This window comes from Bos indicus x Bos taurus, chromosome X, assembly GCF_003369695.1.
Source record: "Bos indicus x Bos taurus breed Angus x Brahman F1 hybrid chromosome X, Bos_hybrid_MaternalHap_v2.0, whole genome shotgun sequence".
Classification (NCBI taxonomy): Eukaryota; Metazoa; Chordata; class Mammalia; order Artiodactyla; family Bovidae; genus Bos; species Bos indicus x Bos taurus.
This window is the reverse complement of record NC_040105.1, coordinates 14,758,049-14,774,541: the sequence shown is the minus strand read 5'-3', so window position 1 is coordinate 14,774,541 and position 16,493 is coordinate 14,758,049. Positions and strand designations below refer to the sequence as shown.

Here is a 16,493-nt window from a genome sequence, read left to right as displayed (position 1 = left end):
TCGACACTGTCTATGAGCCAGGGAAGAAACCTTTGGACAGGAGCAGGTAGACTATTAGAATCCTGCTTATTTTCTAAATTAATTCAACTAAGTACATTAGTCTATTGCTGAGGACTATGTCAGTGAGTTCCCAATATGGTTTTCTAAGAAGTGCATATATACATCTTATGTCTGTTCTATTCAGCTTCTGAGCTAACTTCATGCCAAAGAAGAAAATGACCTTTGAGTCAGAGATGTGTCCTAGAGACAAATTAGCCTCAGGAAATTGCCTTGATATTTAGCTATTACAGTAGCACTCAGGAAATTAGAATCTATTCATTACTCTTAAGCAACTTCAGTTCTTGGTAAAGCTAGTTTTGACATAGCAAGTTCTTATTTTCCTGAAAAACTTCCTCACGGTTTCTATGTGGTAGTCCAGAGTTTTGTTCATCATGCAACGTTGCAATCTTTAATAAAGCCACCATAATGACATGTGATATGCTCTTGCAGTGATCCTTGTAACACAGCTTGCAAGACACGCAAGGCAAAGGCAGGCAAGAACTAACAGGAAGAGTGCTCTGATCCTTTCAACTAGAATAAAAAAATCCACAGAAAAGGGCAACAAAGTTTTCAAATGGGAACTCCTGATTAAACAAGGAAATTAGGGACCCTAGCTAGAAAGAACTTTCTATGCCAGATATAGCTCTAGTGACATTTTTTACTCAAGAAAGAAAATATAATATGGTATGTATAAATCGTGTGCAGGTATATATACACACATATATATATATAGTTGAACATACAATCTCATACTACGTATCTTATTTCATTTTACTTCCATATATAACCTGTGTATTTATATTTTTATACAGAAAGGTAAATGAATATTCAATAAGTGATACTATAAAACTATTAATACAGCCAATTAAAATATAAATGTGCAGGGACTCAACAAAATAATGAATGTAGTAGTATTAGAAGGGTGATTTCCCTTCCCCTTACATTTCTAAAAAGTTTTGTTATTCTAAAGAGGAGGATTCAAATAATTTGATTCTCATGGTCTCAGTAAAGACCCAGTTGGGTGTAGTGAAAATAACAACATCCAAATTAAACCAAGAGGACAATCCCTAAAAGAATCATATATAAAATTTAGGCAGAAATATTAATAATAGAATGTGTGATTGTGGTTTTTGTCATTTCACTTGCTTTGAGAGACAGAGAGGAAGCTAGCAGAAAAAAAAAAAAAAACTATGAGGGTTGATTTCTGACATTCAGAGAAGTATTTGTCTACTACAAAGGCAGACAAATGTTACTACACCTACATCCTAGAGCCAGGACAGAGTAATTTGTAAAAGACCCATTCATCCTTTAAAAACAGGATGAGTAAATGTGGTGGCCATAGAGAGAAATAGGGACTATACCTTTTTTTCTACCAAAAATTACTGTACCTGTTGTTTTAACAAATATGAACAAAAGTATCTATTACTTGTACATATTTGCTTTAACAAATATGAACATAGGTATTTGTATCTTCTATAAACAAGGAAACAAAACTCTAACTTGGAAACTGCTACTGCTAAGTCACTTCAGTCGTGTCCGACTCTGTGCGACCCCAGAGATGGCAGCCCACCAGGCTCCCCCATCCCTGGGATTCTCCAGGCAAGAACACTGGAGTGGGTTGCCATTTCCTTCTCCAATGCATGAAAGTGCAAAGTGAAAGTGAAGTCGCTCAGTCGTATCCGACTCTTAGCGACCCCATGGACTGCAGCCTACCAGGCTCCCCCATCCCTGGGATTCTCCAGGCAAGAACACTGGAGTGGGTTGCCATTTCCTTCTCCAATGCATGAAAGTGCAAAGTGAAAGTGAAGTCGCTCAGTCGTATCCGACTCTTAGCGACCCCATGGACTGCAGCCTACCAGGCTCCTCCATCCATGGGATTTTCCAGGCAAGAGTACTGGAGTGGGGTGCCATTGCCTTCTCCAAACTTGGAAAATCCAGATATAAAAAGTAAACTAAGGTGTAATTCTTTGACTTACAAGGAGACCAGAGTTCCTTAAATGGCAGTATTTCAAGCATACAAAATATGATCATATTTAAATTCACCTTCTCAGGAACACATCTAGTAGCCAAAAGGAGGGAAAAAAAGTCATTGAGAGCCAAAGCAAAACTTGGAAAACACACAAGCAGCATCCCATCTCCCACTGCAGTCTACTGGTGAACAATAATCTCAATACCATGTCCCCTCCTTGAGGTCCTAGGAGTTCTATCAGCATCTCTGTATTCCTCTTCACTCCTCCTATCTACTATCTGATGGCTCTCCCTTTGCTCCTAGCTTCTCCTGACTCAGCAATTATGAAGCTGAGAAGAGACTCTAACAGGATGAAACAGTCCACAAACACTGCTTACCTGCAGTTTTGAGCCTTACTGAAATTGCCAGAGCATTTTCATTCCCTACTCTAGATTTTATACCCAGACTTCTTATTTTTTGGTGTTCACCTTGTCATGACAGGAAATTTCAGTGTTAGTTACCTTTTAACCATATTTCCCTCTTTTCAAAGGTACTTTCCCACTATTCGTTATCATCCTGCAGCAACTGGGTCATGTCACACAGCCCCCTTCTTCATGTCAGCTTGCCAAAGAGCTGCAGCCCCTCTTCCGGCACCAGTAAACACAGAAACTAAGAGCCTCCCCAGCAGCACTGCGGGCTCCAGTCAGGCCCCTAGAGACAAGTGAAGTCACCTACAGGCTAAGTGTCAAACTGAAGGGAAAGGGGATCGTGGGTTAGGTTTTTCATTGGGAGATTTACTTCTAGTCAGGGAGAGGGCACAAAGGGCATTAAAGCAGAAATTTAAATAAACACTACCTGGATCTTGGTCTTGCTTTGAGACTGTTGGAATCCTTAGGAGTGGCTGAAACAAAGATTATTTGCTGTTTGCTTGGGTTTCATGTCTGCAGTTAAACAGGTTTATAAGCAGCACCTGGGCTAGTACAGAACACATCAACAGTAAACGTGAGGTACAAACATCCCTGTGGAAAACTTGACCACTTCCACATTGTTGTGATTTCATAATTTTATTTCTAAAGCTAAAGGCACAATTAATAGGAAAGAAAAAGCAACATATCTTTCCTTTCATCAGAGCACTAGCCACAAAGCCATTCTTAAATCGAAGCTGGCTAATGAAGAAATTCCAGTCTAAAAAGACAACTCCCTCAAGAGGTTATCTATTTATACAATGATGGGTTCAGACTTGAGGGTTTCTTGGTCTATCATGATAGTCAAGTATTAAATAATAACAGATTTTGAACCAGTCTTCCCTGAATTCTAAGAAGAAATCTATCAGGCTATATATTTTTAAGGTTTTCTTAAAATACACCACCAGGACAGCATGACCACAAGAAATCAAAGCTCCCACAATTAAGCTGAAATGAACTATGCAGTTTTTCCCATAAGAAAATATTATTGTGTCTCAAATTATACAGAGAGTATTATGGAATATATTTTGTCAACCAGACAACTTTTCCTTCACCAATTTATATCATAAACTAGCTTGCTCACTACCAACACACATGAAGCCTACTTTCCCATCGTAAGTTGTTGGGAATAATGAGAAAGAAAATGTTTCATTGCATGATGTCATCCTCTTTTACATTACTCCAAAGATAAAAACCTTCCTTGGTGGGAAGCATGCTGGATTTATGATGATCATTAAGTGAAAGTGTTAGTCACTCAGTCATGTCTGACTCTTTGCGACCCCATGGACCATAGCCCACCAGACTCCTCTGTCTATAGGATTCTCCAGGCAAGACTATTGGAGTGGGTAGCCATTTCCTTCTCCAGGAGATCTTCCCAATCCAGATATTGAACCCATGTCAATTGCATTGCAGGCAGATTCTTTACCACTGAGCTACCAAGGAGCCCTTAAACTCCTTAGGTTAGATAAGCAGGGCAGAAATGGGGAACGGAGATACTACCAAGGTACAAAGCAAACTAGGAACACACATTCCCTTCACTATGGTCAGCTGCAGAAGACATGCATTTCTCCCGACCAAAGCACCCTGGCTTGTCGGAGTGAGAATACAGCCACCTTTTGACTATAAACCACTGGAAGGCTGCCAGAGCCCTGAGAAGCGTGGGAGGCCTAGCAGTGTGAACCTGCCTTGCTGGGTCTCGTGCACCCACAGTGGCACCTGCCCGAGGACAGACAACCACCTCTCCTCCCCCAGGCCCCTGGGCAGCAAAGGACAGTGGCCCAAGAGAAACTCTCCTCCAGCCCAGCAAGCTTTCCAGGAGCTGGGCAGACAGTAGGACTCCATTCACCATGGCTGGCTCTGATCTGCATCTCTCAGGCCCCACTGCTTCCCAGAAATGTGTGAGTCAGAGAAGTCTAGGTCATGTTAAAAGACTATTCCCCAAACCAGATCATGATAACTTGTTAATTTCTTTGTCCACTGCCATTATCTGTCTTTATGCTGGGGTGTGGATGGGTGTGGAAGGAGCAGGAATCCTGTTGGTGATAGACAGGCAGACAGAGGGGGTGAGAGGGGTGGCTGAGGGTTAGAGACTAGGCCAACTTCTCCTGGCTGCGACATTCACTAGCTGTGATTTCTCTGAACCTCAGTCTCCTCACCTACAGAATGAAGGGAATAAAAATGAGGCCCCTTTCTCACACGGAGAGATAAGAAGGTGAAAGCACTTTAAAAAGTAAACGTGTTCTAGAATTGCAAAATATTACTCTTGTACAGTGTCCTTAATTTTTTAAGCTTAGAAATTTGGTTTCAAAATTTAGTTTTTTCTAAGACAGCAAAGGAGATACAGGTGGGTGCAGGGAATGCAAGGAGAGAAGTGCTCTGCTGCTTAAGACCATCAGGGTGGCAACTGCGAGAAACACCAACAGCAGGCTGAAGGCTACAGTTTGTGGACAAGCAGGTCCGACACCCTTGGCATGATGCGGAGACACACAGAAAAAGATGGCTGTGGTGCAGAGTGGCCTGGTGAATTAGGCTGGAATGTGGCATTAGCTAAGAAATCCATCAGATTCTACTACTATACACACACTCAGCAATTAAAAGGGTAAGAGCCTATGAGAAAAATTACATATCAAGGAATACCCAACTCCCTGATGATACAGTCCCATCCCACCTATAGGCCACAACATTCTCTTCACTGCCATTACTATTATCATGGTTATCACCACCCTCTGCAGAAGGAAGGGCAGAAGTGGGAAATGAGATCCCAGGCAGGGCTGGTAAGTCCCAACAGGTTCCAGATCAGAAAAAGCTGGAGAACACGATTCTAGTTAAGTCTTCCATCAGCTTCCAAGCCCCTGAAAGTCGGACTCAGCATTTGGAGCATGTGAACATCTGCAAAAATGGTGAGGGCAGGTTGTGTCAGAATTCAGGCAGAAGACCACGGGCAAATCATAGCTTCTCACTGAGCTGGGCAGAGAGAAGAAGAGTGAGAATTTCCTAGAACACCCCAGGCACATCACCTTTCCAGGAAACAGAAACAGGACAGGAAGGCAAGCCTAAAGTTTAATTCTCCAGAAGACAGCAACTCAACCAAGGTGAACTGCTAACATGGTATGGAAAGCCTCCAGAATTAGAAACCACCATCTTAAAACTCCTGTCTTTCACTAAGAATCCAAATGTTCCCCGGGTATTAAATAAACTTTCAGATGAGGTATTCCCTCATAGCCACTCCAGAAAGGGCAGCAAAGAACAAATCAGAAACCACACAGCATGCTCCCAGGCAGAATGTGAAACAAATTCAGATATACTTTACATACTGCGGCACATATACCCTGATAGGCTCTGACTGGTGATGGATGCCATGCCCTATTAAATGTTGAAAATGACATCTAAAACTCCTGCCCCAGAGAACATGGGGCATGCTCATGGAAATAAACAGGAAGAGCTCTAAGCCAAAAAGGTTGCTGGAGAAGCACAATTTAACTTTCCAAATTTAAATAGCTTTTATTAATACCATAACACGAAGTTTACAAAAACTGGGACCGTATTCACTTCATTTCCAACAATTAGAGTTGGAAGGAACCTATGTCAGGTGATTGTCCTATGCAAATAGAGCACTTCCCCCATGATGAAGGAACTTGAATCAGTTCCAAAAACCAAAACACAGCTTGAAAATTCCTACCATTTTTGGAGTCACAGTTGATTTACAATCTTAATTTCCTATTTCTTAACATTGTTTTTGAGAGGTAGTGGTTCCCCAAATAGGCTGAACATTAGAATCCTCCAGGGGTTGCCTAAAAATACAGATTCTTAGGCCTCATCACTGTAATCAATCATATATTCTCCTTCATATTCATTCTCTCTTCCTCCATCTCCCTCTTCCCTTCTCACTTGCTCCCCATTCCTTTCTCTATCTCTATACCTCTTTCTTTTAAACCTTAAATGAACTTGGTGTTTTGGAAATACACTACTAAGCCTCGATAAATATTGATTCCTTTGCTCTAACTTTAACAAATAAAGCTTGGATGACACCTAGCTAACTGAAACAAACATGATTTAATTATTAAATATTAAAAGAGAAAACAATAAACGAGAAATGAGCAACTTCTTTCGTGTCCCTATAACCAGAACTACAAACACCCCTAGCCAGTAGTTCTAAACTAGGTTCATCTTGGTTCAATGACAGCTCCATCGAGAAAGCTGAGGACACAGGCCTGGCCATCTCCATGGTCCACAGACACAGTCCTGACTCTCCAAAAACCTGGGCAAACACAACTTTTCTTTTTCTCCATGGAATCTACTCCATGTATAAGCACATTTACCTGTTTTCCTGGTGGTGAAGTATAATGAAAATATTTGAGATTTTTATTTTGGAAATGCAAAGTTTCACCTATGAGCCTCCCGTTGATCCATTCCATCAGCTCCTTACTCTACAGAGAAACCACAATGGCTTACTAAAATCTTCTCAAATTAAAGCCTTCTCAACTTTACACTTAGTGACAATGAGACCCTCAATTCAAACGGAGGGATCCTTTCAGTGAAAACTATATTTAGAACTTACAAAGAAATCACCCTCTTCTCATACCTGAGAAGAGCGAAGGAGTGAAAAAGAAACCAAAACGTTTCCTTAGAATAAAACACACAACAAATATTTGGAAAGAAATATATATATATATATACACATATAAAATCACAAATGTGCCAGTCTTCTCACTGAAACTACAAGGCTGTTTTTTTTTTTTTTTTTTTTTAAGAAATAATTACATTTAAAATATATTAAATTGGTTTTCTCCTACCTGAATCCTCAGACATGTCCTTTGGTAAGGCTTCATCAGTAGCACTCTTCAAAGCTACCAGTGTTTTGTTTTTAAAGAAAAGAAGAGGAAAGAAAAAAAATTACATCTAAAGCATGTTACATTAAAACAAAGAATTCCAGGTTATCACTTATGAAAACAGTGTTATATATACCTATAAGTTGCTATAGCACTTACTAAAACAATAAAAGCCTCCTATGATAATGGGCTCTACTCCTACAGAGAATAAAGACATATTTTCAATGTTCCAGAGAGAGTGCCACCAGTGGCTTGGGAGAGTATTACCAGGAAATATCAAAATTCCCCATTTTTTCCCAAGCAAAGACATCAGGATCTTTCTGGGAGTGAGAGCCAGGCCTCAGGATTTTTAGAGCTCACCAGCTTCCCTGGTGGCTCAGAGGATAAAGCATCTGCCTGCAATGCAGGAGACCAGGGCTCGATCCCTGGGTTGGGAAGATCCCCTGGAGAAGGAAATGGCAACCCACTCCAGTATTCTAGCCTGGAGAAACCCATGGACAGAGGAGCCTGGCGGGCTACAGTCCACGGGGTCACAAAGAGTTGGACATGACTGAGCAACTTCACACACACACACAGGTTATTCCAATGGACATTTAGGCTAAGATCCACTAGTAAAGAGAGTTATCAAAGTGCTTGCTGCTAAAGACAATGTCCAGGTCTGCCTGTCCCTCCTGATCAAACACTGAAATAGAGAGCGTGCAATTATTGTAATTGTTTCCCTGTTGGCTCAGTCAGTGAAGAATCCGCCTACAATGCAGGAGATCTGGATTTGATCCCTGGGTTGGGAAGATCCCCTGGAGAAGGAAATGGCAACTCACTCCAGTATTCTTGCCTAGGAAATCCCAGGGACAAAGGAGCCTGGTGGGCTACAGTCCAATAGAAGGGATACTGGCTTGAGAATTAGAAAATCTTAGTTTTTACCACTGCTCTTTTTCTTACTGAATAAATGATTCATACTGCCTGAACTTGAGTTTACTCATCTATATATTTTAGGCGATAAAATATACCAGCCTCCATTCAATTTTGTGAGGACTGAATAATGCAGTGCATGAGGAAGGACTCGATCGATTATAAAGCATTATGATAGAAGCATGGGAGGAAGTAGGGTGTTCTTCCTTCTCTTCTAGACAGTGCCAAGCCAAGTCATTCCTGTGCTTTATGCTAATTATAACAAGCAACACTGTGCTGCAATGCTCTCACCCACCCAGTAAGATAAGGCTCCACATCACAGCCCAACACCCACAAAGTCACAGAGAATAAAGCCCAGGGACAGAAACTCTCTCTCCAGAAGGTAACTTCCTCAACGGTTAGATCTGTGTGCAAATGTACATTTATATTGATATTCTGGGATCACACCTGTCAATACAAGATGTTATGTTCTCAAACCATTCAGCTTCCAGTCATTTCCTAATTAGTATGGCCAGATTCCAATATAAGGTGTCAGAGTAGCCTGAGGATCAGCTGTGAGTACAAAGTCGTAACTGAAGGCTTTGGACACTCAAGCTCATTACTGCTTTATGAACTATAGTTCAGTGACAACAACTGAACAACTTAATCCATCCAAATGTGTTCATATACTGAGAACAGTCCTCATACACTCTAGAAACCAGCCATTCCAAGAGAAATAGATTTTTTAAATACACAGAAAATGTTCCCAAAGGGATAAAACTCATTCTTTTCATACCTTGTTTGTCATCACCAGTCACATCTTGGGTAGGGACAGGAAAGTCGGCCATGTCTTTAATAGACAGCTTCTTGGAAAGAAAAGTAAATTAATAATATGGGTTGGAATGAAAATGAAGTGATGTGCATATTATGATGAAAATGTTTTTAAAAGCTGTATATTTTGCCAATATTTCTGTCTTCCATAAACCTTGACATTTAATTTTTTTTTTTTAGGTTTCTAGTGAGGTATAAGTTAATTTGCATTGAAAAATTTTATATACACAGAGGAAAAACATAATGATTTAGGCTGAGGAATATGTATAGAACATACACTGTATCTGAATCTGGTATGGGATTCAGCCAGAGTCGTAGAGCATTTGCCCATGACTTCAGTCAAGAACAAACCTATGCTCTAGGTATTTTCTTACAAGCAGCAAGAGGTTCTGACAAGCAGTCCCATCATGTGGGTATTTGCCAGAATCTCTTACGCAGAGGGTGCTCAACCCTGATTCAAACAGCCTCCCTGTCATGAAATAAGAGAATTTTATCGGCGTGCAGAAGAAAACTTTCTGCTAACTCATTTAAGGGAGACATTTCCACTTATACTAAGATGAATACCCAAATTGATCATGTGCTGATTAGTTTAAAATTCTGTGTAAAACCTACTTACTATAATTTCTTATAAACTCTCAATTAGCATGGAGTCTGTCCTCTGATAAGATTAAAGGATAATATATTCATATTTGGTATATATATAAACAAATTCTAGAAAGATATATAAATTTTTTAAGGGTGACTGGGTAGATGCAGATAGGGATAAGAGGAAGACTTGTCACTATAAGCCTTTTGGTATTCTTTTTATTTTAAATATATTCAAAGAATCAAATAAAGATAAATTCTAAAACTTAAAGTAGGGTAAATTCCTGGAGTTATCTGGTGCTCCCAAAAGTTAATTGGTTTACCTCTCAGAATCAGAACAGCCCAAGAGAGATAAGCAATACTTCTGTTTTCAAACTGTTTCAAAGAATGGAGTTACAATACTGCCTGGTGGTAATCTGATCTAGGGTTTAAGAATGCTCAGACAAGTCATTCTTGGCATCACAATGAAGCCTCCAGACATAATTTAGAACACAGAATGTGTCTCAACCAAATGTATCTCAACCGTGCCCTTCTTTCATTTTCTTGTCCCAGCTGGATTATAAACCAGATCCTTAACGAAATAAAATAATTTAGGAGTAGAAAAAAATAGATAAAAAGAAATCCAAAAGAACACCACTTAAAGACATTTTAAAAATCTAAATAAATGGAAAGACATTCTGTGTTCATGGGTCAAAAGACTGAATACTGTTAAAACGGTGATACTCCCAAAATTCATTTACAGAATTGAAGCAATCTTTCTTTTTTTTTTTTTTTTGCAGAATTTGACCAGCTGGCCCTAAATTTCATATAAAAATGCAAGGGACCCAAAATAGCAAAAATATTCTTGAAAAAGAACAACTTAGCAAAAACTAACAGGAATCAAGACAGTATAGTACTCACATAATAACAGACATATAGATCAATGGAACTGAATTGAGAATCCATAAATAAACCCTTACATTTGTGGTCAACTGATTTTCAACAAGGGTACAAAACAATTGAGTAGGGGAGAAATTGTCTATTCAATAAATGATGCTGAGACAACTTGATATCCATATACAAAAGAATGAAGTTGAACCTCTTCTTCACAATCTATATAAAAATTAACTTAAAATGGATCACAAACCTAAATGTAAGACCTAAAATTATAAAACACTTAGAAGAAAACATAGGAATCAATCTTCATGATTTTGTATTAGGCAATGGTTTCTTAGACATGACACCAAAAGCACAAGTAAAAAAAGAAAAAAATTAGATAAATTCTACTTCATCAAAATAAAAATCATTTGTGCTACAACGGATACTATCAAGAAAGAGGAGAAAAACAAAGAAAAATACTTGCAAATTATGTATCTAATAAGAAACTTACATCCGGAATATATAAAGAACACTTAAAACTCAATAATAAACAACCCAGTTTATAAATGGACAAGAGATAGGAAGAGATATTTCACCAAAGAAGACACACAAATGGCTAATAAGCACACAAAAAGATGTTTAATATCAGTAGTCATTAATTCAAATAAAAACCACAGTGAGATACTACTTTATTCCCACTAGGATGGCTAAAATCAAAGAGAGAGAGTAACCAAAGTTAACAAGGATATGGGGAAATTGGACCCCTCATACATTGCTGGTAGAGGAATGTAAAATGGTATAGCTGCTTTGGAAAGTATTTTGCTAGTTCCTCAAAAAGTATAACACAAGGTATAATGTGATCCAATCAATTCACTCCTCAGTTTATACTCAAGAGAAGTGAAAACATGTGTGTACACAAAAACTTGTACATGGATATTCACAGCAGCATTTTTTCTAACAGCCCCAAAGTGGAAGCAACTCAAATTTCCATCAGCTGAAAAATGGATAAACAAAATGTGTTCTATCCATAAAATGGAATATTATTCATCAATGAAAAGGAATAAAGCACTGATACATGCTACACTGTGAATGAACTTTAAAATATTATACAAAGTGATCTCATCACAAGAAAAAACTATTTTTTCCTAATTCTTTAATGGTGCCTATGTGAGATGATGGATATTCACTAAAGTTATTGTGGTAATCATTTCAAAATGTGCATAAATCAAATCATTTGGCCATACACCTTAAACTTATCCAGTTGCATATATCAACTATGGAAGCAGTGACAGATTTTATTTTCTTGGGCTCTAAAATCACTGTGGACAGGGACTACAGCAATGAAATTCAAAGGCAGTTGTTCCTTGGAAGGAAAGCCATGAGAAACCTATAGAGCATATTAAAAACCAGAGACATCACTTTGCTGACAAAGGTCCATATAGTCAAAGCTATGCTTTTTCCAGTAGCTATGGACGGATATGAGAGTTGGACCATAAAGAAGACTGAGCGCTAAAGAATTGATGCTTTCGAACTGTGGTGCTGGAGAAGACTCTTGAGAGTCCCTAGGACAGCAAGGATACCCAACTAGTCACTCCTAAAGGAAATCAACCCTGAATATTCATTGGAAGGGCTGAAGCTCCAATACTTTGGCCACCTGATGCAAAGAGCTGACTCATTAGAAAAGACCCTGATGCTTGGAAAGATTGAAGGCAAAAAGAGAAGAGGGTGGGAGAAAATGAGATGGTTAGATAGCATCATCAACTCAGTGGACGTGAATCTGAGCAAACTCTGGGAGACAGTGGAGGACAGAAGAGCCTGGCATGCTGCAGTCCATGGGGTCACAAAGAGTTGGACATGACTTAGAGACTGAACAACAACAACAAATACATCAACTATATCTCAATAAAACTGGAAGATCAAAAAACAAACATTATACTAAATGAAGGAAGCCTGTCACAAAAGACCACATGTCATATGTTTCTATTTATATGAAATGCCCAGAGTAGGCAAATTCCAGAGACAGAAAATAGCTTAGTGATTACCAGAGGCTGGGGCAAGAGGAGAACAGTAGATGACTGCTAATGGATACAGGTTTTCTTTCTGGAGTGATGAAGATGTTCTAAAATTAGACTATAATGACAGTTGCACAACTGTCAATATGCTCAAAACCACTGAATTGTATACCTTAGCTGAATGTGGTATGTGAATTATATCTCAATAAGCCTGTTTACAAAAAAAGCAATTCAATAACCTAAGAAACGTGGCTAAAGACACATATACTTGAAATTGTACTCTTTAATTCTTGATGGAAATAAGTACATGGTACAGCTCTGCTATCTTCTAAAAAAGATGTACTGCTGAGCAAACTTCTCAAGACCTGAATCAGCTATAGCTCCATTCACAACAAACACCTGCGTGGAGTCATCCCTCACAGGGCTGCTGGTACCAAGTTCTATTTAGCTCCAAGCATGAGGACTTCCCTGGTGTTCCTGTGGTTAGGACTCTAAGCTTTCACTGCCAGGGGCCTGGGTTCAATCCCTAGTCAGGGAACTAAGATTCCACAAGACATGCAGCACAGCCAAAAATAAAATAAACTTTAAGCATGCATTCCTGTGTTTAAAATATCTCCATTTCCAGATTTGACAGCCATCTGTATATTTGGTCCTTTCCTTTTAGACAGATGATAAGTGAGTACACCAGTAGTCATGTATGGATGTGAGAGCTGGACTGTGAAGAAAGCTGAGCACTGAAGAATTGATGATTTTGAACTGTGGTGTTGGAGAAGATTCTTGAGAGTCCCTTGGACTGCAAGGAGATCCATCCTAAAGGAGATCAGTCCTGGGTGTTCACTGGAAGGACTGATGCTGAAGCTGAAACTCCAATACTTTGGCCACCTCATGCGAAGAGTTGACTCATTGGAAAAGACCCTGATGCTGGGAGGGATTGGGGGCAGGAGGAGAAGGGGACGACAGAGGATGAGATGGCTGGATCGCATCACCAACTTGATGGACATGAGTTTGGGTAAACTCCGGGAGTTGGTGATGGACAGGGAGGCCTGGCGTGCTGCAGTGCATGGAGTCACAAAGAGTCAGATGCGACTGAACTGAACTGAAGTGAGTACATGGGGGAAAGCAACATGAGTCAGTAATTAATTTCTCAAAAAAAAAAAAAAAATCCAGCATTATTTGTCTCTGTTGGAAAGGTGAAGACTATCTCATACCATGGCAAGATGGAACAAAATGTTTAACCAGAAAGAATATGAATTAAGAAATTTTTTTTAGTAAATCACCTAACAACAACATAATTTTACACAAGCAGGGCTACCCATAGCAAAAAAAAATTTTTTATTTAAAAATAAAACAAAAAATAAAAACCAGGGAAACTGCGTAAGAGTTGTAGCATCCTGGCCTGACAGACAAACTTCTACAGACACTGCCAGAAACCCAGAATACACTGGGGGCTATGAAAAGTGGCTGACAATCATGTCTGCTTCACCATCATACACATTCTACAAAAAGAAATTGAAAAAGCCAAAAGTCTTTGAATGCACATCTATCACTCCACCTGAAATCACTTTATCTCTTTCCCCAGAGGAGAAATCTGCTAAGCAAAGGAGCACAGAGGCTACAACTCAAAAAAAGAGTAGCAGAGAGGCTGAGAGATGTTATCAGAGAGAATGATGCAGAAGTGGGCTGGACTGGCTCAGAGAGGATGGCATCCACAACGCACACTACAGGCACCACAGCCTCCTGGGGGAAGAATAAATAAGGCAACGCCATGCTCTGACGTTGCCTTTGACTTCTATCATCTTGCAACGTCAGAGCATGGTAATAGAAGCCTATGTACAAACCTCCATTTATGAAATACTTCCAGACTTTTCTCAGGGTGGGAACAACAGATACCATAAGTTGTCATTGTGGCAATTATAATGGTGGTGATGGTGATGATAGTGCTGATATTAACAATAACCATAAGGACCCCTAAGCACACGTCTAAGCCCATCAATGGCCCATCGTTGAAGGAATTCTTCAGGTTTCTCTTAAGGATCATCCAAATTAGGCAGCTTTGAATGTGATTTGGGGCCCTCATATACAGTTCTCAAGCTTCCTCTCAAAACTGTTCTGATTCATTATACCTGGTTAATACTCAGCTACTAAAAATACAGCTTTATAATGTTTACTTCAGAATTAAAGTTTGGTTAAAGTAAATAACCTGCCTTCCATTTTTTTGGCTTAGTTTGGCAATACCTAAATTTCACCTCTAAAAGGTCAAGAGGCTACTTTGATTTTTTTCTCCAAATGTAGTTTTAGGGAGAAAAGAAAAAAAAAGATAATTACAGATATATCTGGTGTCTAAATCTGAAATGCTGAGCTTCAAAGTACTAAGTATGAAGAGAAAACGTTATGAAAGCAGATTTTCCAGAGTTTGTAAAGAACATGAGCTAACGGATTTAGGTGTACACACATCCTTACTTACTAACATATGATGATTTTTTACCTCCATCCGATTCAAATCACGGGGTTGTTGGTTTGCTGGTATTGACTCAGAATAAGAATCAAATAACGCACACTCCCACTTGGGCTTAGGAAAGGCTAAAAAGAAATAAAAAGAATACATAAGAATATATACTTTAGTCATAGTGATCATTGTTTCCTTGCAGCTTTTCTGTGCTTCATAAATAGAACAACAAAATCAGCCAGCTCCTATACTAGAGATGGCACTCATCACGCTGAGGTAGTATTTCATGTTTTTACATATACAAGCTGGTACTTCTACCATGTCTACTCTACATACAATAAAACTAAGAAACAGTGAAGTGAAGCACTTCAGTCAATGTCAAAGAGCCAGTAAATGAAGAACAGGAACTTCAACTGCCAGCAGTCCTGCTGGAGAGTCCATGCTGTCAGCATTTCAAGTTATATTAAGAACACAGAAGTCATTTTCCACCTTAACCATCAGTATCACAATACTTCCATTTTAACTATGATACTAGCAACATATTTAAATGGCAGTAACTATATGCAGAGTACATCATGAGAAACGCTGGGCTGGAAGAAGCACAAGCTGGAATCAAGATTGCTGGGAGAAATATCAATAACCTCAGATAAGCAGATGACACCACCCTTATGGCAGAAAGTGAAGAGGAACTAAAAAGCCTCTTGACGAAAGTGAAAGAGGAGAGTGAAAAAGTTGGCTTAAAGCTCAACATTCAGAAAATGAAGATCATGGCATCTGGTCCCATCACTTCATGGGAAATAGATGGGGAAGCAGTGGAAACAGTGTCAGACTTTATTTTTGGGGGCTCCAAAATCACTGCAGATGGTGACTGCAGCCATGAAATTAAAAGACGCTTACTCCTTGGAAGGAAAGTTATGACCAACCTAGATAGCATATTCAAAAGCAGAGACATTACTTTGCCAACAAAGGTCCATCTAGTCAAGGCTATGGTTTTTCCAGTGGTCATGTATGGATGTGAGAGTTGGACTGTGAAGAAGGCTGAGTGCCAAAGAATTGATGCTTTTGAACTGTGGTCTTGGACAAGACTCTTGAGAGTTCCCTGGGCTGCAAGGAGATCCAACCAGTCCATCCTAAAGGAGATCAGTCCTGGGTGTTCATTGGAAGGACTGATGTTGAAGCTGAAACTCCAATATTCTGGCCACCTCATGCGAAGAGTTGACTCATTGGAAAAGACCCTGATGCTGGGAGGGATTGGGGGCAGGAGGAGAAGGGGACGACAGAGGATGAGATGGCTGGATCGCATCACCAACTCGATGGACATGAGTTTGGGCAAATTCCAGGAGTTGGTGATGGACAGGGAGGCCTGGCGTGCTGCGATTCATGGGGTCGCAAAAAGTCGGACATGACTGAGCGACTGAACTGACTGAACTGAACTGAACTGAACTATGGTTCAGTTTGCGTACCATAAACATTAACTGAGGAAATACTGCATTTCAGCTATTACTATTGGAAGTAAATAGACAAGATCTTACAATGCTGTGTGCTGAAGAAAATTTTATGAACTACTCATTTCTTTTGATTAGCAGGAATAAC

General features: G+C 39.5%; 1 protein-coding gene across 2 annotated transcripts in view; it reads right to left on the bottom strand.

The window, feature by feature from the left end:
• REPS2 (RALBP1 associated Eps domain containing 2) overlaps nucleotides 1–16,493 on the bottom strand; it is a 244,308-nt gene that overhangs the window by 101,248 nt on the left and 126,567 nt on the right. For both annotated transcript variants that reach the window (XM_027533588.1, XM_027533589.1), the window contains exons 9-12: nucleotides 14,940–15,034; nucleotides 8,965–9,034; nucleotides 7,245–7,298; nucleotides 2,843–2,888 (exon numbers count right to left, since the gene is read on the bottom strand). In XM_027533588.1, coding sequence (XP_027389389.1) covers nucleotides 2,843–2,888; nucleotides 7,245–7,298; nucleotides 8,965–9,034; nucleotides 14,940–15,034 — 265 coding nt within the window. The remainder of the gene's footprint in view (nucleotides 1–2,842; nucleotides 2,889–7,244; nucleotides 7,299–8,964; nucleotides 9,035–14,939; nucleotides 15,035–16,493) is intronic.